General features: G+C 42.3%; 1 protein-coding gene across 1 annotated transcript; it reads left to right on the forward strand.

Annotated features, from left to right (window-relative positions):
- Positions 1 to 381: 381 nt before the first annotated feature.
- ARPC3 (actin related protein 2/3 complex subunit 3) lies at positions 382 to 13,744 on the forward strand. The gene is made up of 7 exons (XM_066260605.1): positions 382 to 573; positions 4,035 to 4,134; positions 7,917 to 7,993; positions 10,804 to 10,872; positions 12,472 to 12,598; positions 12,880 to 12,974; positions 13,428 to 13,744. Exons 1-7 carry the CDS (start codon positions 568 to 570, stop codon positions 13,488 to 13,490), a joined length of 537 nt encoding a protein of 178 aa, XP_066116702.1. The 5' UTR covers positions 382 to 567; the 3' UTR covers positions 13,491 to 13,744.
- The last annotated feature ends 12,070 nt before the right edge of the window (positions 13,745 to 25,814 follow it).

The following is a 25,814-nucleotide window of genomic DNA, read 5'->3' on the forward strand; positions in this document are numbered from 1 at the left end:
GGGTGAGGACACAGCAATGAGTAAAACGGACTAAATTCCCTGCCGTTTGACGTTCATATGGATGGGGAAATAAACCACATGGAAAATAATTTAAAAAGTCATAAGGGAAGGAATGAGGCTTGGGGGTGGAGTGGGGTTGAAATTAAAATAGTGTGACCCAGGCCGGGTTGCTCACTAGAAAGATCCCAGGTCAGGGCGCATGCCAGAAGCAACCAGTGAAGTGCACAACTAAATGAAATAACTAAGTGGAGCAAAGAAATGGAAATAGAAAAAAAATTATGTGACCCAGGGAATGCTTCACGGGGATTTGTAATCTCAAGATCCATTTCTGCTCCACGCCTCACGCATGTGCAACAATTAGCTCTTACCTAGTGCTGGCGCGCCACCTGGCGCCCCTTCGGATCCGCACAGCAGCAGCCCCAGCAGCCAAATAACCGGAAGCTCGCGTCCTCTCGCCCTCCTCTTCCGGTTTACTTCCGCCTACCCCGCCCGAGCCTCCAGACCGGAAGCGCCAAAGTCATAGCTGGTCCTCGTCATCTGGTTGAAGCTCGGGCTCCGGGGACCAAGATGCCGGTAAGGGGTGTAGGGTGACGGCGAGAATTGGGAAAAGCGGCGAAAAGTGCGTACGCTGCGAGAAGCGGGCCAGAGGAGGCGGGGTCCAGAGAAAGGGTTAGGGGAATGGGCCGGTTCTTGCAGAATTAGAGCGGCCTGGGGATGTCGGCCATGGGGGGCGGGGCGGCGGCCGAGTAGGCGTGCAGAAGAAATTGCCTGAGCCCTTCCGGCCGCTTCTCTCCAGTGCCGAGCCCGTCTTTGTGCTTTCTGCACCCCCCCTCCTCCGATTCCCGCAGGGTGACCAAAGCCTCAGTGGAGCCGTTCAGCCAAAGGGTTGACCTTTTTTTCAAGTCTAGGGTCTGGCTTCTCCATTTTTCTTTTTCTTTTTTTTTTTTTTGGCAGAGTCAGAGTCAGAGAGAGGGACAGATAGGGACAGCCAGACAGGAAGGGAGAGAGATGAGAAGCATCAATCATTAGTTTTTCGTTGCGACACCTTAGTTGTTCATTGATTGCTTTCTCATATGTGCCTTGACTGGGGGGCTACAGCAGACCGAGTAACCCCTTGCTGGAGCCAGTGACCTTGGGCCCAAGCTGGTGAGCTCTGCTCAAAACAGATGAACCCGCGCTCAAACTGGCGACCTTGGGGTCTGGAACCTGGGTCCTCCACATCCCAGTCCGACGCTCTGTCCACTGCTCCACCGCCTGGTCAGGCAAGCTTCTCCATTTTTCTTAAGTTCCACTTCCTTCTCTGTCCCAGGAAGTGGGTCTCTTCCGCTTCTCTCTCTCTCTTTTTTTATTTTAAATACAGATTTTTAAAATTTTTTATTTATTTATTTATTTATTACAGAGACAGTGAGTCAGAGGGAGGGATAGACAGGGACAATCAGGAACGGAGAGAGATGAGAAGCATCAATCATTAGTTTTTTTATTTATTTATTTTATTTTTATTTTTTTACAGAGACATAGAGAGAGTGAGGGATAGACAGGGACAGACAGACAGGAATGGAGAGATGAGAAGCATCAATCATTAGTTTTTTCGTTGCGCATTGCGACACCTTAGTTGTTCATTGATTGCTTTCTCATATGTGCCTTGACCGCGGGCCTTCAGCAGACCAAGCAACCCCTTGCTGGAGCCAGCGACCTTGGGTCCAAGCTGGTGAATTTTTGCTCAAACCAGATGAGCCCACCCTCAAGCTGGTGACCTCGGGGTCTCGAACCTGGGTCTTCGGCATCCCAGTCTGACGCTCTATCCACTGCGCCACCGCCTGGTCAGGCTCAATCATTAGTTTTTCATTGCACGTTGCAACACCTTATTAGTTCATTGATTGCTTTCTCGTATGTGCCTTGACCGGGGGCCTTCAGCAGACCAAGTAACCCCTTGCTGGAGCCAGCGACCTTGGGTTCAAGCTGGTGGGCTTTTGCTCAAACCAGATGAGCCCGCGTTCAAGCTGGCGACCTTGGGGTCTCAAACTTGGGTCCTCCGCATCCCAGTCCGACGCTCTATCCACTGCGCCACCACCTGGTCAGGCTGCTTCTCTTTTATTAAACCCCACTTCCTCCCCTGTCACTCTTGCAGTGGCTGCCACCCCTGAGTCGCTAATTTTAGAGTGCCCAGGGCAGACTCAAGGGCCTCGCCTGGTTTCCAAATGTTTCTGTATTACTGTGCATCAGAGTATGAGTAAAATAGGTGGTGGTCTGGTTTCTTTTCATTTATGACAGTCTTTGGGGTAGATTTATCGCCATTATGATTGGTCTCCATTTTGCAGAATAGGGAAAAGGAGTCTCAACAACCTGTGATTATTAAAACAACAAGCATTGCTGAGCACCTACTGTATGCTAAGCAGTGAGTAAGGCCAGCAAATCCCCACTCTTAAGGAGTTTACATTCTAATGAGGCAGGCAATAAACATGTAAATGTAAATAAAGGGGAGCCTTTCTGATAGTGACAAATGCTATGAAGGAAATAGCTGGGGAACAAGACAGTAGCTGGTAAAGGGGAGGGTGGAGAATGCTTTAGATGAAGCAAAGGCACAAGCCATGGTTATCAATACATATATTATGAATCCCATAGCTGCCATTTGACTCCTGATGTGTGCTAAGCAGGCCCTGAGCTACACACTTTACATAAATTATCCCATTTAATTCTCACAGTGACCCTATAAAGTAGGAATGTTATTTTTACAAGAGGAAATTGAGGCTGCGAGGAGTTAAGTAAACCCTCAAGGTTGCACACAAGTGCAAAATCTTTGGTAAAACCAGTTTTAAGCCTACTCTATAGCCTTGTGCTCATTCTAGCTGGACATAAAGCACCCTGGGCTTCCCTGTGATTGTTTATTTAAAATCTTTTTTCTCCATTTGCCCAAAAGTTCTTCAAGAATGGAATTATACTAGTCTTGCATACATGTAGATCATCATGTCTTGTACTTAAAAGGTGCTTAGTGATCATTTGGTGAATGAATGAATATATGAATGGGGCCCATATTGTCTTAGAAAAAGCCAGACATTTTGTAAAAGGCAGAACTATGAATCATATACACATTGCTTTCATAAATATGATCCCCCCCCCCAATTCTTTAACTCACACCTAACTACTGAAGGCAGTATATGTCCTCTCATTTTACAAATTTGAAAACAGGCTAAGATAAGTAATGTCTTGGTCAAAGACATAAAGCCAGGAAGTAGCAGAACTAAAAAAACAGCTGAGGGGTGGGTACCCCTGGTTTATATAGTGCTTGCCTATTTCTGTAGTGTAAATACTCCTACCAGTTAACCAGTTTTATGTCACTGAACATTGAATTGGAAGATGCACAGTAGCACCCCATTATATAGTATTTCCACCATAAAGGTAACAAAAAAAAAAACGCCTGACCTGTGGTGGCGAAGTGGATAAAGCATCGACCTGGAATGCTGAGGTAGCCAGTTCGAAACCCTGCACTTGTCTGGTCAAGGCACATATGGGAGTTGATGCTTCCTGCTCCTCCCCCCTTCTCTCTCTCTCTCTCTCTCTCTCTCTCTCTCATTCTCTCTCCTATCTAAAATGAATAAATTTAAAAAAACTTAAAAAAAAATTATTAGGAAAAAAAAAAGATTAAAAAAAAAGGTAACAAAAAACATAAATGACCTTACGATTATAGACCATAGTAAAATAATTTAAAAAAATAGAAAGTAATGAATTTTGAATCTTTATTACCTTTGTTTTTAATATAATTGATTGCAAATTTATATAATTTAATTTTTAGTAATGGCTGTGTTCAACAACCGGCTTGATTCCAATTTTTTCAAAATTTGTAGAAATTTAACAGTTGGTTTTCATGGTCCATTAAGAGCTAGCTCTGCATATTGCTGCCACCATCCCTTCTGCCACATGCCCTAGTTTATCTTGGGTGGGTTACTCTTTTTTTCCTTTGGAGAAATGTACTTGTCTTCCTCACTGACATTTGTTCTCTTTCTGCTTCTGTATCCTTACCTGGCTTGCCATAACAGGCTTACCACTCTTCTCTCATGGACCCTGACACCAAACTCATTGGAAACATGGCACTGTTGCCCATCAGAAGTCAGTTCAAAGGACCCGCCCCTAGAGAGAGTAAGTCAAAACCCTTTTCCATTACTTTCAGATTATAGTATGAAATAGCTGGCATCACCCTGACATTATCAAGTCAGAGAAATTCTTATCTCGGTTTTCTGTTTCTGGCTGTTGTATCTTCTATTTGCTTGGGTTGATAATGCTTTTTAGACTTTTCAAGATCAAGGATGTATGTTGCATTGGATAGGAAACTGTATCATTGCTATTAGTTTCTTCAGGATATTTTGTTGAGGAAAAAGAGAAACCTTTCTTAAATCTTGACACTGTTTTTATCATCACTGTCAGTTCTTACAAACTAATCTAATGCTGCTACTTCTATAGAATGCCATATCCTCATCCCTTTCTCTTATCCAGCTAGGAAAAAGAAAAACATTTTAACCTCTTCCCCATCTAAATCTCCTTCCTTTATCCATTCTTTAGGCTTCATTTTTAGCAATACCTCAATCTTAAATCTTTTTTTTTTTTTAATTTTTTTAGGGGGAGGAGAGAAAGAAAAGAAACATCAATTTGTTATTCTACTTATTTATGCATTCATTGGTTGATTCTTGTATGTGACCTGACCAGGGATCGAACCTGCAACCGTGGTGTATCAGAATGATGCTCTAACCCACTGAACTACCCGGTTAGGGCCTCACTCTTAAATCTTAACCATCCTATATAACGTTACTAAATCTGAATTTTTTATCTTTGCTTTCTTTCTTGGTACTCACTTTTTTGGGGGTGAGGGATGAAACCATTTTTTTTTTTTTTTTTTTTTTAATTTTTTATTTATTTATTTATTTTTACAGAGGCAGAGATAGACAGGGACAGACAGACAGGAACGGAGATGAGAAGCATCAATCATCAGTTTCTCGTTGCGCGTTGCGACTTCTTAGTTGTTCATTGATTGCTTTCTCACATGTGCCTTGACCGCGGGCCTTCAGCAGACCGAGTAACCCCCTGCTGGAGCCAGCGACCTTGGGTCCAAGCTGGTGAGCTCTTTGCTCAAGCCATATGAGCCCGCGCTCAAGCTGGCCACCTCGGGGTCTCGAACCTGGGTCCTTCCGCATCCCAGTCCGACACTCTATCCACTGCGCCACCACCTGGTCAGGCTGAAACCATTTTTTATTGTTCAGAAAGACCCATTCTTTTCATACACTATCTAAGACTCTTCTGACACATTTTAGATACTCTGCCAATAGTGTACTTTGTATTATAATAGATATGATTTTCCTGCACTCAGAAAGGGCCTGCACTGAGTTCCATTCATGGTTTCCAAGGCCACAGTTTTAATTAACCAGTTTTGTACTGAGGCCATCTCCATCCCTCTGCCAAACTATTTGACTTGACCTATTTTAATTTGATTTTGTTTCAACACCAGTGGAAAGCTCAATAAACTTAATAAATCTGGTGAGTCACTACAGTCTTTACTTGAGTCTGAAATGAAGAAAAAGGAACAGATGGGGGAAAAAACAGATCAAAGGGAAGAAAAATTATATAAAGAAATTATAGTGCAAAGAAAAAATGAGTCAATGTTGACTCAGATTCCTTGAGATGAACCCTTTTCAGATCATTGCAAAATACCATATGGTGTATCAGAAGATGCGTTTGACCAAGGAAGGAGTAAATCTAATTACCACCTTTACAATTCTTTGAAGGTTTTTACAAACAAGGAATGGCCTGTTACTCTTCCTCAGGGGATTGAGTTAGAACCAAATTGGAATTATGGAGGAGTGTAAGCCTATGCTGGGCTCTTAATAACTTTTAGCATTATTCCAATTATTGAATAATAATTCAATATTTGAACATAATTCAAATATTTTTTGAACATCTTTTATGTGCCAAACATCCTTCTAGGTTCTGAATCCTGTAGCCTCACCACATACACACCTATGGTGACATTTAAAAGAATGAGCTGGTTTTGGTAAACACTGTTGAATCTTTTGAGGAGGTTTCCTTTTTGTAGATAAGAAAACATGTCAAAACAAAAAAAGAGAAGAAAGCAAGCAGATTATAAGGAACACAAATCTTGAGTTCAAATTCTGTTGAAAATCTTTAGCAGAGGAATGAATGGGGATAAAGACAACTGAATTACAGAGTAGTAGAACATCAGGATTACTCTGCTTTTCTGCTGTATGAAAGGCATAGCAGTCATGGACAAGAAGTATAAATAACTGTCCCTGTGTAGCTGAAACCAGCTGCTGGATACCAAGACCGTGGGATGTGACCTTTCTAAAATAAAGAAAGGAAAACAAAAAATTGCCAAAGAAATTGTGTAATGAGATCTGTCTTTGTCACAACAGTATTTCTGGTTTTCTTCAGTCTAGCCCCCAGAACAGCTTGTACAAATACATTTTTTTTTTTTTTGGTGTTTTTTTTTTACAGAGACAGAAAGAGTCAGAGAGGGATAGATAGGACAGACAGACAGGAATGGAGAGAGATGAGAAGCATCAATCATCAGTTTTTCGTTACAACACCTTAGTTGTTCATTGATTGCTTTCTCATATGTGCCTTGACCGTAGGCCTTCGGCAGGCCGAGTAACCCCTTGCTTGAGCCAGCGACCTTGGGTCCAAGCTGGTGAGCTTTTGCTCAAACCAGATGAGCCTGCGCTCAAGCTGGCGACCTCGGGTTCTCGAGCCTGGGTCTTTCACATCCCAGCCCAATGCTCTATCCACTGCGCCACCGCCCGGTCAGGCAACACCTTAGTTCATTGATTGCTTTCTCATATGTGCCTTGACCGCGGGCCTTCAGCAGACCAAGTAACCCCTTGCTCGAGCCAGCAACCTTGGGTCCAAGCTGATGAGCTTTGCTCAAACCAGATGAGCCTGCATTCAAGCTGGCAACCTTGGGGTCTCGAACCTGGGTCCTCCGCATCCCAGTCCGACGCTCTATCCACTGCGCCACTGCCTGGTCAGGCTGTACAAATATATTTGAAGTCATAGTTTTTATAAACAAAAAAATATGTATGAGAACTCCATTGGGTTCCTAAATGACAATTTTTTTTCTCTTATACCATAGTATGTAAATTCAAATGAAATTATATTGAATATTTTTTAAAATCATTTTATTTGTCTGTGTCTCAGTCTGTTTTTGTAAATGCATTTGAGAGCTGTCTGTAATGGTGTTCACTATTTAATAGTAGTTATTTCTGGGATGTGAAATTAGAGTAACAATTAGAATTTGTTTAGTATCAATTAATTCTTCTAATGAGCATGTATAAATTTTATAAAAACAAAGCTATAAGAATAAATCATGCAGACCATGGCCAGTTGGCTCAGTGGTAGAGCATCAGCCTGGTGTGTGCATGTCTTGGGTTCGATTACTGGTTAGGGCACACAGGAGAAATGCCCATCTGCTTCTCCATACCTTCCTCCCCCTCTCTCCTCTCCTTTTCTCCTCCTGCGGCTATGGTTCAATTGGAGTGAGTTGGCATCAAGTGCTGAGAATGGCTCTATAACCTCCACCTCAAGCACTAAAAAATGGCTCCAGTTGCAATTGAGCAAGGGCCCCAGGTGGGCAGAGCATCAGCCCCTAGTGGGCTTGCCGGTGAATCCCTGCTGGGGCATATGTGGGAGTCTGTCTCTGCCTCCTCTCCTTTCACTAAAATAAAAAATTAAAAAAAGAAAAAGAATAAGTCTTGTATGTATTTTTCTAGAAATTGTTTTTAGACTTTGTATTTCAGTAGCCTCATTTTATTTTATTCAATTTCAAAACTCTTGACCATTGAGCTTGGGTATTTTTTCTTTATAGCTTTTTTAGATATATTTCGCATTAAGCTAATGTTCTCTTGTATCTTGTTTAGCAAAAGATACAGATATTGTAGATGAAGCCATCTATTACTTCAAGGCCAATGTCTTCTTCAAAAACTATGAAATTAAGGTAAAGTACAGAGCTTTTAATATTTAATTTTCTGATGGGAAGACTAGCTGGCAGTCAATGTTTCTCTGAGGAATAAATAAAATGAGATTGTATGCTTTTATAAATCCAGAACAGTATTTAGTTTTAGACTCTGTATCAATATTTGATTCTCATTTTTCTTCCAAAGTCTGCACGTGGGGCATCCGGGGTTAGCAGATGACATCCAGAGGACCAGATCTGGCCCACCACCATTTTTTGTAAATAAAGTTTTATTGGAACCCAGCCCTGCACTTTTGTTTATATATTACACTGGGGAACAAAATTTTTGTTGCATCCACAAAAACACTTGTTTTACCTAATTTGAGTGTGCTGATCTCAAATCTTACATTAGTTTTTCTCTGTAAGCTACAGTTTTTTTGGCAATTAAAGGTTTTAGGTTTTCATCTTATTGTAAAATTTTCAACATTTAGTTTAACATAATGAAGTAGAATGTCTTCTTGGGCATCATCTTTTTGAAAATATAATTTATACAATGCATTAAATACACTAATACACTAAAAGATATGATTGCATCAGAATTTGTCTACTATTTCAAAATAGAACATATTAAAACACTTATTTTAACCACAAAATTTGCGCAAAACTTACTTGAATTCTATTCAGGCAAAAACTTGCGTTTGTAGCTCTTGCGTTTGTGTACTTGTTGAGGACAATCTCATTTGATGCTCCAGCAGTAGTCTGCTAATCACTAACAGCTCCAAGATTTTCGGGAAATTTATCAAGGTGACTGTTCAGGAAGTGAATCTTAACGCTTATGTTACATCCAATGTCGTGGAAAGCCAACAGCATCCTTTGAACTTCTGGTTGCTTTTTTGTTGCCAAGGAAGTTCTTTGTAACTGCCACAAAAGACTGCCATGCTGCTTTATCCTCCTCATTCATCTTTCTGGCAAATTCTTCATCACGTATGAGGGTTCAAATTTGAGGTCCATGAAATACAACTGCTTTTATCTTCTCAAAAGACAAGGCAGGAAAAGCAGAAATAATATGTTGAAAGCATTCACTTTCTCTATTCAAAGCCTGAACAAACTGCTTCATTAAGCCAAGTTTGATGTGAAGTGGGGGAAAAATGATCCTGTCTCAATTAACTACAGGCTCATTCACAATATTTTGCATCCCTACTTCCAGAGCTTCATATTTCAGCCACTCCTTCTGTGTCCAGTGTTTTTCTCGAGCTCGGCTGTCCCACAAACACAGAAAGCAAGGATACTTCGTGAAACCTCTCTGTTGTCCTAGCAGGAAATTTACCATTTTAAGATCCACACAAATGATCCAGTTTTGCTTCAGAAAGTTGAGGACAATTTTTATGTCATTCTTACTAAGTCACTCAATTCGGGTTGGCTAAACTGCTGAGGGGTTAATGACTGCTTGGCATCAGAAGAAGACCCTTCAGATTCTACAACTATTTCCTCATGCATCTTGTAAAAATACACTTGATCATCATGTTCACTTTCTTCGTCCTTAGAAGAAATAAAACCATTGAAAACTGGAACCGGGAGTGTCTGGGATAGGTCATATTACTGAAGGAATATTAGGATATGCGATCATATGCCGATTTTTCTTGCCGATGCCCTTTGTATGGATCAGACAGAAATAACAGTCACTGCTGTGGTCCTTAGGTTCACGCCAAACCATGGGAATACCAAAAGGCATTCCTTTGCATTTTTCTTTTGTCCAGTTACGAAGCATTTCCTCACAATTATGACACACAATATGAGGAGCCCAATTCTTGTTTTGATCGCCAAGGGGAACTTGAAAATAGGCAATATATGCATGTGTCACAAATGATGAAATATTGTGCCTTTGACATTGAAGTGTGTAACAGCAACATATATAACAGAAGGTGTCAGGACTATTCTTACATTTACGCCTACTTGAAGCCATGATTCAATCTTAAAATAAGAGGGTGTTTTTATCAGATAATAATTTTTTACAGTTAAAGACAACTACAATTATGTAAAAGTGATGTTTGTAAAACATTAATTGCTTTGTGGTTATGTTCAATCCAAGAGTTGCTGCCCTTTAACTCCAATTTAAAAACCAATGCATGCCATTAACTGTAACAAAAAGAAATTAAAATTGCATAAAAACTAGAGCATGCACCAAAAACGGATTTCAGATTTGGAATCAGCGATGCAGAAATATATAGAAACAGTTCTAAAACCTCATGCAACAGAAAATGAAAAAAAATTTGTTCCTTAGTGTTATCTGTGGCTGCTTTCACACCACAATGGCCAAGTTTAGTAGTTGTGATAAAAACTCTGCAGTGGGCAAAGCCTGAAGTATTTATTATCTGTTTCTTTTTTCTTTATTCAACATTAATTGATCACCTACTCAAATATTTTCCTTTTTTGTTAGATTTTGAGTTGGACTTACGGAGCTCTTCAAGAACAAGTCACATGTGAAAGAATTGCTTCCTCTTTTTAGAGTCATGAATGTTTCTGTTCTCAGAAGAGATCCTGAAGTGGAAGGGTTTTAAAAACTTAGCCAGCCAGCTGGTGCACCTTGGGTTTCCCCAGCAGCTTTGTGAACTGTGCTTCTGACACAGAGTGAGGCGCGTGGGCATGGACCCCGGGGCAGGAGGAGCATTGACAGCAGGAGTTTGGAATGGACAGCAAGGGGGCTTGAGGCCAGGGGACTTTTGATGATATGTTAACTATGCTTTTGCAGTTTTCAGTTGATAATAAGAGACAAAGATTGAATTCATTTATTGCACATAATTGTTATGTTTTGTTCAGGACTGTTTTTTAAGTTTTGTTTTTCTTTCCTGTAGAATGAAGCTGATAGAACTTTAATATACATAACTCTCTACATTTCTGAGTGTCTAAAGAAACTCCAAAAGGTAATTAAACTTGGATGATCATCTGTCAGGAAAACAAATTACTAATATGTATTTGGACTTGGTGAGATTTTTTTTTTTTTTAAACCGTTTATTTTTTTTATTTATTTTTTATTTATTTTTTTATTTTATTTATTCATTTTAGAGAGGAGAGAGAGGGGGAGAGAGAGAGAGACAGAGAGAGAGGAGAGAGACAGGGGGGAGGAGCTGGAAGCATCAACTCCCATATGTGCCTTGACCAGGCAAGCCCAGGGTTTCGAACTGGCGACCTCAGCATTTCCAGGTCGACGCTTTATCCACTGCGCCACCACAGGTCAGGCGAGATTTTTTTTTTTTAATTTTATTTATTTTTTTCAGAGACAGCGAGAGTCAGAGAGAGGGATAGATAGGGACAGACAGACAGGAATGGAGAGATGAGAAGCATCAATCATCAGTTTTTCGTTGGGGCACTTTAGTTGTTCATTGATTGCTTTCTCATATGTGCCCTGACCATGGGCCTTCAGCAGACTGAGCAACCCCCTGCCTGAGTCAGCGACCCTGGGTCCAAGCTGGTGAGCTCTGCTCAAACCAGATGAGCCCACGCTCAAGCTGGCGACCTCAGGGTCTCGAACCTAGGTCCTCTGCATCCCAGTCCAACGCTCCATCCACTGCGCCACTCCTGGTCAGGCGGACTTGGTGAGATTTTAAGGGAAGTAGAAAGTATTTCCTCTGACTTAGGGCATGGACTTAAGAAAAAAACCTCAATGTAGAGCTCTAAACTTACAGTGTCGTTGACTAATCAGAGGATGAGGCTTTGCCTGTACTATTTCAAGACAAATCTTGAGCAAAAAATTCCTCATAAGCCTTTGGCCCAGAGATCTTTAACTGAGAGTCCAATGATAGAATTAGGAGTCTGTGAACTTGAGTGGGAAAGATTCCCTCTTTCTTTTCACTGGCCTGTACCTGAAATTTAGCACTTCTATTATTAACGTGGACAACAACCTACAGTTATATTAGCAATATCTGTGACCTTTTTCTCCAATGGAAATCACAGCATTTCATATTGCATTTAGAATGGAAGATTTTTTGCAATTTTGTTTACACTCCTTACTACTTCAGAATTTAGTTGTTAGAGCCACAGCAAGATCTGGTATTTAGTGCATGAATAAAGAAGCACGTGTATCATATATTGGGTTTTTTAATATTATAATTATTGTATTTTACTATACGTAATTGGTTTCTTTTGTAATTCTGTGTATTTTATTTTCTTCACTTAAAGCATTATTCTGAGAAGGAGCCCACAGGCTTTACCAGATTGCAAAAAGTCACCAAAGACATTAACCTCAGCCATAATTACTTAAACTAAAATATTGCAAGTGGCCCTGGTTGGATAGCTCAGTTGATTAGAGCATCTGGCTGAAGCACAGAGGTTGCCAGTTTGATCCCTGGTCAGGGTACATACAGGAACAGATTGATGTTCCTGTCTCTTTCTCTTTCTCTCCCTTTCTCTCTGGCTAAAATCAATAAACAGAATTTAAAAAAAATTGCAAAGTGGATATTATTACCCATTTCTCCATAAAATATGTGTGTGTGTATATGTATATACTTTTTTTTTTTTTTTAGTGCAATTCTAAAAGCCAAGGTGAGAAAGAAATGTATACACTGGGAATCACCAATTTTCCCATTCCTGGAGAGCCTGGTTTTCCACTTAATGCAATTTATGCCAAACCTGCAAACAAACAGGAAGACGGTAAGAACAGGGTCTCTATTCTCTGTATGGCACAAGGTTTTTTCCATTTGATTTTTTATCCCTCTCCTTGCCTTGATTGGTAACAAGTATGACATGTAGAGAATCTTTTGGACTAAAATGAATGTAGTTATAAAACATTTTGGACTGTCATTTATGTTTCCTATCCTGTTTGAATGTATAGAAATATATTGCAAGGGTCAGTGTTCAGATCAGTACCAAGCACATTTGCAGTGCATTCTGCAATGCAGTATTTTGTATTGTTCTGTCTGCTCCTTTTTTAGAAGTGATGAGGGCCTATTTACAGCAGTTAAGGCAAGAGACTGGACTGAGACTTTGTGAGAAAGTTTTTGACCCGCAGAATGATAAACCTAGCAAGGTAAGACCCTCTTCTTTGCTTTTTAAATTGATAAATCACCTTTTATCCTATAGCCTCCATTAAATGAAACACATTTCATTGCGAGACTGCTTTCAGTTTCCACAGTACCGTGTTGCTAAACATGGAGTGTGTGCCTTGTACACAGTAGGAGTTCACTGAATCCCAATGAATAATAATCGCAAATAATAAAACATTTTGGTTGGTTGTTCTTGTCAGGGCATTATAAACCCCCAAGAATGAGATATCTTGATTATATTATACCTAATTCTGAATAACCTGTAAGTCACTTTAAAAAAAAGAAAATTTTATAGGTGCTTTCAAGGAGTATTAACATAAGGGCTGCCAGGCTAATATTAAATTTTGTTATTAAATAAAGTCATATTCTGGCCTTACCTTGAATTTGTATTGTGATTTGATTGCCGTTATTCATTCTGTTTTGTCCCCTGTTGTTAGTGGTGGACTTGCTTTGTGAAGAGACAGTTCATGAACAAGAGTCTTTCCGGACCTGGACAGTAGGGGGAACTTGAGCAGACACTGTTTCCCCAGCCGTGGGCAGCATTTTACTGCAAGATGTACACAGTTCTTTGCCTTTATTTGATAAAGTTTTATAAAGAAGAAAGAAGAGACCATTTCTTTACTTGAAAAATTTATTATCAAGAATTTGGGGGGGAAGGAAGAATGAATTGTTAAAGGGTGGTTTGAAATTTTCTGCACTATTAAGCTGGTGCTTAATAAGTAATAATAAAGTTTCTAACATTTTATGTGGAAAACGTTATTCCTTTGGCATTCACTTAAATTTTTTGTGAGCTAATATTCACTGTTTAAAAAAATTTTTTTTCGGCCCTGGCCAGTTGGCTCAGTGCTGGAGTGTCGGCCTGGCGTGCAGAAGTCCCGGGTTCGATTCCTGGCCAGGGCACACAGGAGAGGCGCCCATCTGCTTCTCCACCCCTCCCCCTCTCCTTCCTCTCTTGTCTCTCTCTTCCCCTCCCGCAGCTGAGGCTCCATTGGAGCAAAGATGGCCTGGGCGCTGGGGATGGCTCCATGGCCTCAGGCGCTGGAATGGCTCTGGTTGCAACAGAATGATGCCCTGGATGGGCAGAGCACCGCCCCCTGGTGGGTGTGCCGGGTGGATCCAGGTCGGACGCCTGCGGGAGTCTGTCTGCCTCCCTGTTTCCAGCTTCAAAAAAATGCAAAAAAAAATAAAATAAATTTTTTTCTATTGATTTTACAGAGAGAGAAGGTGGCAGAGCAAGAAGTAGCAACTCGTAGTTGCCTTCACTTTAGTTGTTCATTGCTTGCCTGTATGTGCCTTGACTGGGCAAGCCCAGGGTTTCAAACTGGCAACCTCAGTATTCCAGGTCAACTCTATCCACTGCTATACTGCCTGGTCAGGCATTTTGAGTTAATTTTTATATGTGAAGTAAAATAGGAGTCCAGCTTTATTTTGCATGTGGCTAACCATTTGTCCCAGGACCATTTTTGAGAAGACTCTTTCGCTTTTGAATTAGCTTGGCCTCCTTGTCAAAAATCTGTTGACTATAATCTGTTAGGTGGTGGTACAGTGGCTAGAGCGTTGACCTGGAATGCTGAGGTCCCAGTTTTGAAACCCCGAGGTCACCAGCTTGAGCACGGACTTACCAAATTGAGTGTGGAGTCACAGGCTTGAGTGTGGGATCATAGACATGATCCCATGGTCACTGGCTTGAGCCCAAAGGTTGTTGGCTTAAAGCCCAAGGTCGCTGGCTTGAGCAAGGAGTCACTGGCTCAGATGGAGCCCCCTGGTCAAGGTACATATGAGAAGCAATCAATGAACGACTAAGGAGCCTCAACTATGAGTTGATGCTTCTCATCTCTCACTTCCCCACATCCCCATCTCTCTTTTCTCTCTTTAAAAAAAAAAAAGTCAGTTGGCTATAAATGTATGAGATAATTTCTAGACTATACATTGTCTATCCTTATGTGACATTTTTACATTTGTCAAGTGTTAGCATTTAAGAGGTTTTTGTTATTTGGCTGACATTAGTAGCTATTATGTGGGTTCTTCCAAAAACATGAAACCATGTATTTTCTTACATGTTTTAAGATATCTCAGGAAGTACCTTGAGTCCTTTGGACATAAAGTTACCAACTGCTGTCTTTACTACACCTTTTTGTGTTTGGCTTTTATTGTAACAGGCAGTTGTTTCAGGATCAATGTTGAGCTTGTATTTGGCCACAGCACAGAGTGCCTTGAAGGTTTTCTTTTGAATCTGGAAGTAGTCTCTGAATATAAGGGTATCATCGAGGATCCCTAATAGGCTCCTTCTGTTTTCCTGCCCTACCCTTTGCATGTGGTTCTTATCCTCATAGTATCTAGATGCTGATGCATCCTTGTGCTTGGCAGGAAGAAGGAGCACACCAGCTGTGCACCACCTTTCACACCCTTCCCAGAAACCTTGTCTAGAAATTTGCCCTTGTGTCTCCTTGGCCTCTAGCTACAAGGGAGTCTGGAAAAAGGAAACTTGTTTTTGTGACAGAGACCGGCAGGAAGGGAGAGAGATGAGAAGCATCAATTCATTGCAGCACCTTAGTTGTTCATTGATTGCTTTCTCATATGCACCTTGATGGTGGGGGGGCTACAGCAGAGTAAGTAACCCCCTTGCTCGGGCCAGCGACCTTGGGCTCAAGCTGGTGACTATGGGGTCATGTTTATGATCCCATGCTCAAGTTGGTGACTTCAGGGTTTTGAACCTGGGTCCTCCACATTCCAGTCCGATGCTCTCTCCACTGCACCACTGCCTGGTCAGGCTAGGAAAAGGAAACTTTTAACTGAACATGTTATGACTCTGATTTTCTTAAAATTATATTAAAACTGGAGCTTGACCCCAATAATTGGTCAACTAGAGTATAATTTTGATGTGAGTTAAATACTCTGAAGATCTGAATTATGAGCCAAGTACCACATTTCACATAGTGAATAGTATGTGTATGTCAAAACATACTGGGACGTACGTACAAAAAAAGACTTGAAACCAAAAGGGTGTTGGGTTGTCTTTGTTTTAAATTTAAATTCTTATCTAAGATCAGATTCTGGGAGCCTGGGTTGGAACTTCCGTTACAGACTCTGAGACTTGTCAGAAAGGAAGAATGAAAGCCACAGTGACCCATAAAGATTAAAGGTTTGTTTCTAACATTTTTTTTAATTGTGAAACCTTTGTGATACAAACCGACTATGTGTTGCCTGTTCCGTTAGTGCCAGCAAGGGGATCACAGACAATAAGAGCCAAAAGGCTGGCTCCTAGAACATTTCCCATTGGTGCTGTATAATGAAGGTGTTTTGTTTGCTTTTTAATGTACCTGAGAGAACAGTTTCCAAAGGATTAGAATAAATTATACAGGAAGTGTAATGTAATGGACTTAAAAGTACAGCTTTAATCAACATGTAATGCTGACATTGAAAGAAGATTGTTCTGCCTGACCTGTGGTGGTGCTGTGGATAGAGCCTCGGCCTGGAACTCTGAGGTCACCAGTTCAAAACCCTAGGCTTGCCTGGTCAAGGTGCATATGGGAGTTGATGCTTCCTGCTCCTCCCCTTTTCTCTCTCTTTTTCTTTCTCTCATTCTCTCTTTCCTCTCTCTATAAAAATGAATAAATTAAAATAAAGTTGTGTCACATTTTAAAATGCTTATTTCTTTTGATCCAGCAGATACAGTTCAAGTATTGTTGAATGCTGAAACACACACCTGGAAATAATTCAGTCTTTTTATTTTTTCTTGTATCTTGTTTGTTTAATCATTTTTAAGTTTTTATTGATTGGTTTTTATTTTTTAGAGAGAGAGAGACATCAATTTGTTCCACATTTTTATAGAGAGGAAGGGAGAGAGAAAAAAGAGAAACATTGATCTATTTCTGTATGTGCCCTGACTGTGGATTGAACCGGCAATTTGGCTTATTGGGACAATGCTCTAAGCAACTGAACTAGCAGGCCAGAGCACTTTAGTCATTTTTAAATAAAGAATTGGATAATAAGTTATGGCACATGCATAGACTGAAATATGCAGCCATTAAAAAAAATAAGGGGCCTGACCAGGCGGTGGCGCAATGGATAGAGTGTCGGACTGGGATGCAGAGGACCCAGGTTCGAGACCCCGAGTTCACCAGCTTGAGCGCAGGCTCATCTGGCTTGAGCAAAGCTCACTAGCTTGGACCCAAGGTTGTTGGCTGGAGCAAGGGGTTATTCGGTCTGCTGAGGGCCCGCAGTCAGGGCACATATGAGAGGGCAATCAATGAACAACTGAGGTGTCGCAGGGAAGAACTGATGATTGATGCTTCTCATCTCTCTCCCTTCCTGTCTGTCTATCCCTCTCTCTGACTCGCTCTCTGTCCCTGTAAAAAAAAAAAAAGCTGATATTAAAAAAAATAAGGGGCTCTATATGTCCTGATGTAAAAAGATGCCATAAAAAAAAAGTTGAGGACAGTATTTAATATAATTTCATCCTTGTGTATTGTATGTACTCCAGGAAAAACTACAGGAACATATACAACAAACTGCTAACAGTGATTTTCTCGGGGCAGGAACATTACAAAGACTTGTATGTTCTAAGTCATACTATAATTCAATAAGATATGTGTTACCTTCATAATCAGGGGGAAAAAATTTTTTTTAATATACAAAAGATAGATAGAAAATCAAATTTTATTATCCAGAAACAGGCTGAGGACAAGTCACCTTGTTCTTTTTTCTTAAGCTTCCTGTTTATACTTACCATTTTAATAAGCCACAAATTACTGTCACGTGTTGAAAGATGACAGTACATGGAAATACTCAGACAAGATTTATGAGAATGGTTTTATTCTGCATTTTCCTTTATTCCACAGTTACGGGGACCGAGGATTGAATAAGAAACTTTGGCGCTGTGTCCAGGAAGGGATGCACTGCTATGACACCAGAAGCCATTTGGTTTATTTCCCCTTCATTTTGTTTATAGAAGTTCGGGAGACCATTCCATTAGGAGAGTGTAACGTTAGGGCCACATCTGTTTTGTGTTGATACTCAGATAAAACATCAATCATGATTTTCCACTTTGCTTTAACACTGCAGCTCTGATTTATAGGTGATCTGGCAGTGGATGAAACACTTCACATTTTTAATCCTGTTTAACCCTTGCAAGAACCTTTGTGATAGATACAAGTACTATCTTTTCCAGGTGAAGAAGCTGAGGCTTACAGAAATAACTTGCTGTACTATAATGTATTTAATATAAATAAAACTATCACACACCTGGAAATTGGCAGAAATGGCAATTTAAGCCAAGTCTTTTCTGAATCCAGGGCTGGCCCTCTTAGCCATTATAAGATGGTCACTTTGCTATGTTACTATTTTTAGTAACATTCAGGCAACAAGATCAGGAGCTTGTTCTGTTCCTTGTGCTCCGTCAGCTGTTGAAAGGAAGTTCAAAAAATGTAAATATTGCCTGACCTGTGGTGGCACAGTAAGTAAAGCATTGACCTTGGGATGCTGAGGTCACCGGTTCGAGACCCTGGGCTTGCCTGGTCAAGGCACATATGGGAGTTGGCGCTTTCTGCTTCTCTCTTAAAACAAAAACTAAAAAAAAAAAGAAATGTAAATATGAACTCTGCTGTCCAGGACTTTACTGTCTGATAAATGTGCACATCAAGATGGAAACCAAGGAACACAGAAACAATGACATGACTGCCCAGCGCTGCAGAGGCCCGTGGAAGGGGCAGGCTGTTACTTCTGAGGTCGATTAGAGAAGATTTAGTGAACTAAGCTCATCAGAACAAGTGAGCCAAATTAGGCAGGCTGCATGGGAAAGGAGTAGATTGGGCCAGATGCATGCCATGACCAAGCCTGGCACGAAGGAAACCTTATGGCCAAGGCTCTGAGAGCAAAGAAGCTGCCCTAACAGGGGGGAATGCCCTGGACATTCGTGAGCCAGGGTCAGGCATAGAATTTTTTTTTTTTTTACAGGGAGAGAGAGAGAGAGAGACAGGGACCGACAGGAACAGAGATGAGAAGCATCAATCATCAGTTTTTCATTGCGACACCTTAGTTGTTCATTGATTGTTTTCTCATATGTGCCTTGACCGCGGGTCTTCAGCAGACCAAGTAACCCCTTGCTCAAGCCAGCAACCTTGGGTCCAAGCTGGCGAGCTTTTTGCTCCATGGCCTCTGCCTCAGGTGCTAGAATGGCTCTGGTCACAGCAGAGCAACGCCCCAGATGGGCAGAGCATCGCCCCCTGTGGGCATGCCGGGTGGATCCCGGTCGGGCACATGCGGGAGTCTGTCTGACTGCCTCCCCGTTTCTAACTTCAGAAAAATACAAACAAACAAAAAACAGCCTGACTGGGCGGTGGCGCAGTGGATAGAGCGTAGGACTGGGATGCGGAAGACCCAGGTTCGAGACCCCGAGGTCACCAGTTTGAGCGCGGGCTGATCTGGTTTGAGCAAAGCTCACCAGCTTGGACCCAAGGTCGCTGGCTCGAGCAGGGGTTTACTTGGTCTGCTGGAGGCCCGCGGTTAAGGCACGTATGAGAAAGCAATCAGTGAACAATTAAGGTGTTGCAATGCGCAGTGAAAAACTAATGATTGATGCTTCTCATCTCTTCATTCCTGTCTGTCTGTCCCTGTCTATCCCTCTCTCTGACTCTCTGTCTCTGTAAAAAAAAAGAAAAAACAGGATTTCACCATATAAGAATTATACAGTTACTTGTCCTCTTATGTCTGACTTCTTTTGCTTAGCTAAATGTTTTAAGTGTTCGTCCATGTTGTACTATGTATCAGAACTTCATTCCTTTTTTTTTTTTTTTTTTGTATTATTCTGAAGCTAGAAACGGGGAGAGACGGTCAGACAGACTCCCGCATGTGCCCGACCGGGATCCACCTGGCACGCCCACCAGGGGGCGACACTCTGCCCACCAGGGGGCGATGCTCTGCCCCTCCAGGGCGTGGCTCTGTTGCACCCAGAGCCACTCCAGCGCCTGAGGTAGAGGCCAAGGAGCCATCCCCAGCGCCCAGGCCATCTTTGCTCCAATGGAGCCTCGGCTGCGGGAGGGGAAGAGAGAGACAGAGAGGAAGGAGAGGGGGAGGGTGGAGAAGCAGATGGGCGCTTCTCCTGTGTGCCCTGGCCGGGAATCGATCCAGGGACTTCTGCACGCCAGGCTGACGCTCTACCACTGAGCCAACCGGCCAGGGCCTTCATTCCTTTTTATGGTTGAATAATACTCCATTATATGGATATACCAATTTGGTTTATCCATCTGTTGATGGGTTGGTTCTGCCTTTTGGCCATAGTGCATAATACACTAATGAACTTTGGTGTACAAGTATCTGTTCCAGTTCCTGCTTCTCGTGGTGTTTTACAAAAGTCATTTGCCATTTTATCATAAGACTCCTGACTGACCATCTGGCTGTCTTATATTGCCATTTGTTTTTCTGCCTGGTCATGGGCCATGCATCATTGTAGCCCCAATCCTTGGGACAGTGAGATACATACAAGTATATATTGAATGAATGAAGATTTTGAAAGCCAACACAGACTGCCTCTCAAAATAGTAAATACCTAATAAATGTTCATTGACTTACTACATTTAAATTTTGAAGCCAAGGGGCAAGAGGATAAAATCAGGATTTTAATAAGGTTGCATTAGTTACAGTGCACTAGATGTTTTGGAGGGTGGAGAGATCGGAGGGAGAGATCACAGGGATTAAGAAGCTTTATTAGTGGTCTCAATGTAAGGGCTTAGTGAGTGTTATTGGGAATGTAAAAATTAGGGGAGATTTGAGAGACATTCTAAAAGAAGATTCCACTGCATTGAATTTAGCAGCTGAGTCAGGTTTAGAGGTTTTGAGTCTAGCCGACTTGGAATGGAAATTTCAATGCCTTTGATGGTAATAGCTTTGGTGACAATTTAATTTGCCATCCAAGTTCTTGAGCATAAAAGAATATGCTATGATTAATTCTGGGACAGCATACATAAACAAGATTGTCCTGGGCAAACTGCTGGAGATAAGTGGTTAGGCTTGGGGTCCTTTGGGAGGTGAGTGGGAAGGGAGTTTAATTCTGAAGCGCACTAAGTTTGAGGGGGCAGCTGATTGCTGACATGATACCCATCAGGCAAATTGAAATATACATGAACTATAAAGAATAAAAGACACTTGAGACAAGGTTCTAGTGGAATTAGGAGATAGACTGTGACCCCTGAGACAGTTAAGAATTACAGAAAAGGGGCCCTGGCTGGTTTGCTCAGTGGTAGAGTGTCGGCCTGGCGTGTGGAAGCCCTGGGTTCGATTCCTGGCCAGGGCACACAGGAGAGGTGCCCGTCTGATTCTCCACCTTTCTCCCTCTCCTTTCTCTCTCTCTTCCCGTCCCCCAGCCAAGGCTCCATGGGAGCAAAGTTGGCCTGGGTGCTGAAGATGGCTCCATGGCCTCTACCTCAGGTGCTAGAATGGCTCTGACTGCAGTGAGCAGTGCTCCAGATCGAGCATCGCCCCCTGGTGGGCATGCTGGGTGGATCCCGGTCAGGCGCATATGGGAGTCTTGTCTGACGGCCTCCCCGCTTCTCACTTCAGGAAAAAAAAAAAAATCACAAAAAAAGGAAGGAATCACAAAAAAGGAAGGAATCTGCAAGGAATTGTCTAAGAGGCTAATCAGAATAAGAGGTTGATTGGTAAAACACGAGGCTTAGAGAAAGGAATTTCTTGGAGATGTTAATAGTATTAAAACCTCCAGAAAACTTTATTTGATGACAGCTGAACTCTTGACTGGGCAAGCCCTCTTGGTTTTGCATTTGTGTGTGAGTTAGCTGCCCTAGCCTTACTTCTCTGACCATCTCATATACAAATTGCCAAGCCAGACATCTTAGAACTCCAGAATATGTTGCCTTGGCAGCCACTTTTTAATTTTTTATTTATTCATTTTTAGAGAGGAGAGAGAGACAGGGGAAAGAGAAGGGGGGAGGAGCTGGAAGCAACAACTCCCATATGTGCCTTGACCAGGCAAGCCCAGGGTTTCGAACCGGCAACCTCAGCATTTCCAGGTCGACGCTTTATCCACTGCGCCACCACAGGTCAGGCCCTTGGCAGCCACTTTTGCTGAAAAGAGGGAAAATCATTTAGAAAGATAGCCGTATGTATTTCCTCCGGTTGTTCTGTCAAATTCTCTGTCCTGAAGTTCCTTTCCACCGAAAGGAAGGCTCTCACTGCCAGGAGACACTTAAGGGATGTTAAGTAATGTTTCCCTTAGAGCAATTTACAAGTGTTGTGTTTTCCCCCTGGTACAAAAGACAGATCTAAGAAAAATGTCTAATGCAGCTGGGAAAGATTTTCATTCTTAGGAGGCTGCTGGACGTTTAGAAATGAACTTAAGTGGAGCGGAACATTTACATGAATAAATTGCTCCTCTAATGTATTTTATTCAACAGCCCCACAGTATCCATGTCATTCTGCATCTGGTAAGTGGCTTGCTGACATAAGGTTCACAGCCAGCTCAGTGTCTACTCATGTCAGTTATGGGCCTCATCCATAAAAGGAAAAATGAAACTGAGATAACTTCTAAAGTCCCCTCCAGTTCCAAAATGATCATTTTAGAAGATGATTCCATGAGAAAGAGGAGGCCTTGTCCCCCTGGATATATCTCTGTGTGTCCCAAGTCCTTTGAATAACATTAAAACCAGTATGATCTCGCTCACATTAGGTTAATGGAACTTAACCTTGGGACCCATTCTCCTTTGGAGTCATTGATTTTAAAGTGATTGTAAAAAAAGAAAACCTCTGGAGGTGAATTTTCCTTTGGCCTTTATTCTTTATAAGTATTTTTGCTTTGTGGGTGTTTATCAACCCCACACAGGTGTGTTTTAGCGTCATTTTTTTTTTTTTTTGTATTTTTCTGAAGCTGGAAACGGGGAGAGACAGTCAGACTCCCCCATGCGCCTGACCGGGATCCACCTGGCACGCCCACCAGGGGCGATGCTCCGCCCACCAGGGGGCGATGCTCTGCCGCGACCAGAGCCACTCTAGCGCCTGGGGCAGAGGCCAAGGAGCCATCCCCAGGGGCCGGGTCATCTTTGCTCCAATGGAGCCCCTGCTGCGGGAGGGGAAGAGAGAGACAAAGAGGAAGGGGGGCGGGTGGAGAAGCAAATGGGCGCTTCTCCTATGTGCCCTGGCAGGGAATCGAACCCTGGTCCCCCACACGCCAGGCCGACGGCTCTACCGCTGAGCCAACCGGCCAGGGCTAGCGTCATTTCTTTATAAAGAGTATCAACTTTTCTCCTGCCAGGTAGCCAGTGATGTGTTCTTTATTCCCACCAGCATGTTATTTCTCCCATCTTAGAAAAAAAAAAAATCCTCGCTCTACTTCCACTACCTGATACCACTCATTTCCTCCTTCCCCGTGAGACAGGGCTTCACAACCTTTGATGTTTTGAACTTGATATTTAACTTTATAAACTGAAATTTCCACTTTATTGTTTTTTTGGGGGGGTCTGTCCTCTGCAGCATGGATTTTTGTTCTGTTCTCTGCTATATCCCTGTGGTCTAGAACAGTTTGAGGCACACAGCAGGTGCATATTAAATATATGTTGAATAAATGTCCTGTGAATAAGCTGGAAGGAGAGGAGAAGAAACCAGCTAGTGATGAATGTTTCATAATGATTTTTGTGTGTGTGTGTGTGACAGAGACAGAGAGAGGGACAGATAGAGACAGACAGACCGGAAGGAAGAGAGATGAGGAGCATCAATTCTTTGTTGCAGCACCGTAGTTTCTTTTCTCTCTCTCTTTTTTTTTTTCTTTTTCTTTTTCTGAAGTTGGAAACGGGGAGGCAGTCAGACTTCCGCATGTGCCCGACCGGGATCCACCCGACATGCCCACCAGGGGGCAATGCTCTGCCCATCTTGGGGCATTGGTCTGCTGCAATCAGAGCCATTCTAGCGCCTGAGGCAGAGGCCATAGAGCCATCCTCAGTGCCCAGGCAAACTATGCTCCCTTGGCTGTGGGAGGGGAAGAGAGAGACAGAGAGGAAGGAGAGGGGGAGGGGTGGAGAAGCAGATGGACGCTTCTCCTGTGTGCCCTGGCTGGGAATCGAACCTGGGACTCCCGCACACCAGGCCGACGCTCTACCACTGAGCCAACCGGCCAGGGCCAGCACCGTAGTTTCTCATTGATTGCTTTCTAATATGTGCCTTGACCAGGGGGCTACAGTGGGAGTGATCCCTTGCTCAAGCCAGTGACCCTGGGCTCAAGCTGTTGAGCCTTGTCCAAACCAGATGAGTCCATGTTCAAGCTGGCAACCTTGGAGTTTCCAACTTGGGTCCTCTGCGTCCCAGTCCGATGCTCTATCCACTGCGCCACCGCCTGGTTAGGTTCATAATGATTTTTTTTATGTTTGTATGATATTTCATGATTTATTAAAGCATTTTTACATATAATATCTTAAACTTTTTAATTAAGTGAGCTATGTGTGAAGTCATTAACTCATGCTTCTCATTCATCCACTATCAAATATTTATTGGGTACCTACTGTGTGTCAGGCATAGAACACAGAGTAGTTAGCAAGACTGATAGGACACCTGCTTTCACGAGTTTCCCATCAACCAGGTGGGTGTCAAACTGTTAGGAATGTGAAGAAGCATCCCACTTACTCTATATTCACTCTTGTGAGACAAGCTTTACAGAGATGAGAAAAGTTAATCACATATTTAAATATGATGGGGAGATGTACAAGGCAGTAAGGTTGTTAGTTATCAAACGAATTGACCAAACTGTAATTTCCAGTCAAGAGATTTGAGGGATTAAAGGAGAAAGGAATCACTTTACAAGAAGGTATGACAATTTCAATTAAAAATGTTGCCTGACCAGCAGTGGTGCAGTGGATAGAGCGTCAGACTGGGATGCCAAGGACCCAGGTTCGAGACCCCAAGGTCGCCAGCTTGAGTGCGGGCTCATCTGGTTTGAGCAGAAGGCTCACCAGCTTGGACCCAAGGTTGCTGACTCGAGCAAGGGGTTACTCGGTCTACTGAAGGCCCACATGAGAAAGCAATCAATGAATAACTAAGGTGTCACAATGCGCAAGGAAAAACTGATGATTGATGCTTCTCATCTCTCTGTTCCTGTCTGTCTGTCCCTGTCTATCCCTGTCTCTGACTCTCTGTCTCTGTAAGAAAAACAAAACAAAACAAAAAACTGATGATTGAGCCTGACCTGTGGTGGCGCAGTGGATGGAGTGTCAACCTGAAAACACTGAGGTCGCCGGTTCAAAACCCTGGGCTTGCCTGGTCAAGGCACATATGGGAGTTGATGCTTTCTGCTCCTCTCTTTTCTCTCTCTCTCTCTCTCTCTCCCCCCCCTTCCTTCTCTAAAATGGATAAATAAAAAATATTAAAAAAAACAAACCCTGATGATTGATGCTTCTCATCTCCCTCCGTTCCTGTCTATCCCTATCTATCCCTCTCTCTGACTCTGTCTCTGTAAAAAAAAAAAGAGTATTTTGTGACAGAGACAGAGAGAGGGACAGATAGGGACAGAAAGACCGGAAGGAAGAGAGATGAGAAGCATCAATTCTTTGTTACAGCTGTTCTAGACCACAGGGATATAGCAGGGAACAGAATAAAAATCCATGCTGCAGAGGACAGACCCCCCCCAAAAAACAATAAAGTGGAAATTTCAGTTTATAAAGTTAAATATCAAGTTCAAAACATCAAAGGTTGTGAAGCCCTGTCTCACGGGGAAAGAGGAAATGAGTGGTATCAGGTAGTGGAAGTAGAGCGAGGATTTTTTTTTCTAAGATGGGAGAAATAACATGCTGGTGGGAATAAAGAACACATCACTGGCTACCTGGCAGGAG

Source organism: Saccopteryx bilineata, chromosome 2 (genome assembly GCF_036850765.1).
Source record: "Saccopteryx bilineata isolate mSacBil1 chromosome 2, mSacBil1_pri_phased_curated, whole genome shotgun sequence".
NCBI classification, from domain to species: Eukaryota; Metazoa; Chordata; class Mammalia; order Chiroptera; family Emballonuridae; genus Saccopteryx; species Saccopteryx bilineata.

Coding starts and splice junctions, on each gene's coding strand:
- ARPC3 (XM_066260605.1), top strand. Junction 7,994..10,803: donor TCAAAAACTATGAAATTAAG/GTAAAGTACAGA, acceptor TCTTTCCTGTAG/AATGAAGCTGATAGAACTTT. Junction 12,975..13,427: donor AGAATGATAAACCTAGCAAG/GTAAGACCCTCT, acceptor CCCTGTTGTTAG/TGGTGGACTTGCTTTGTGAA.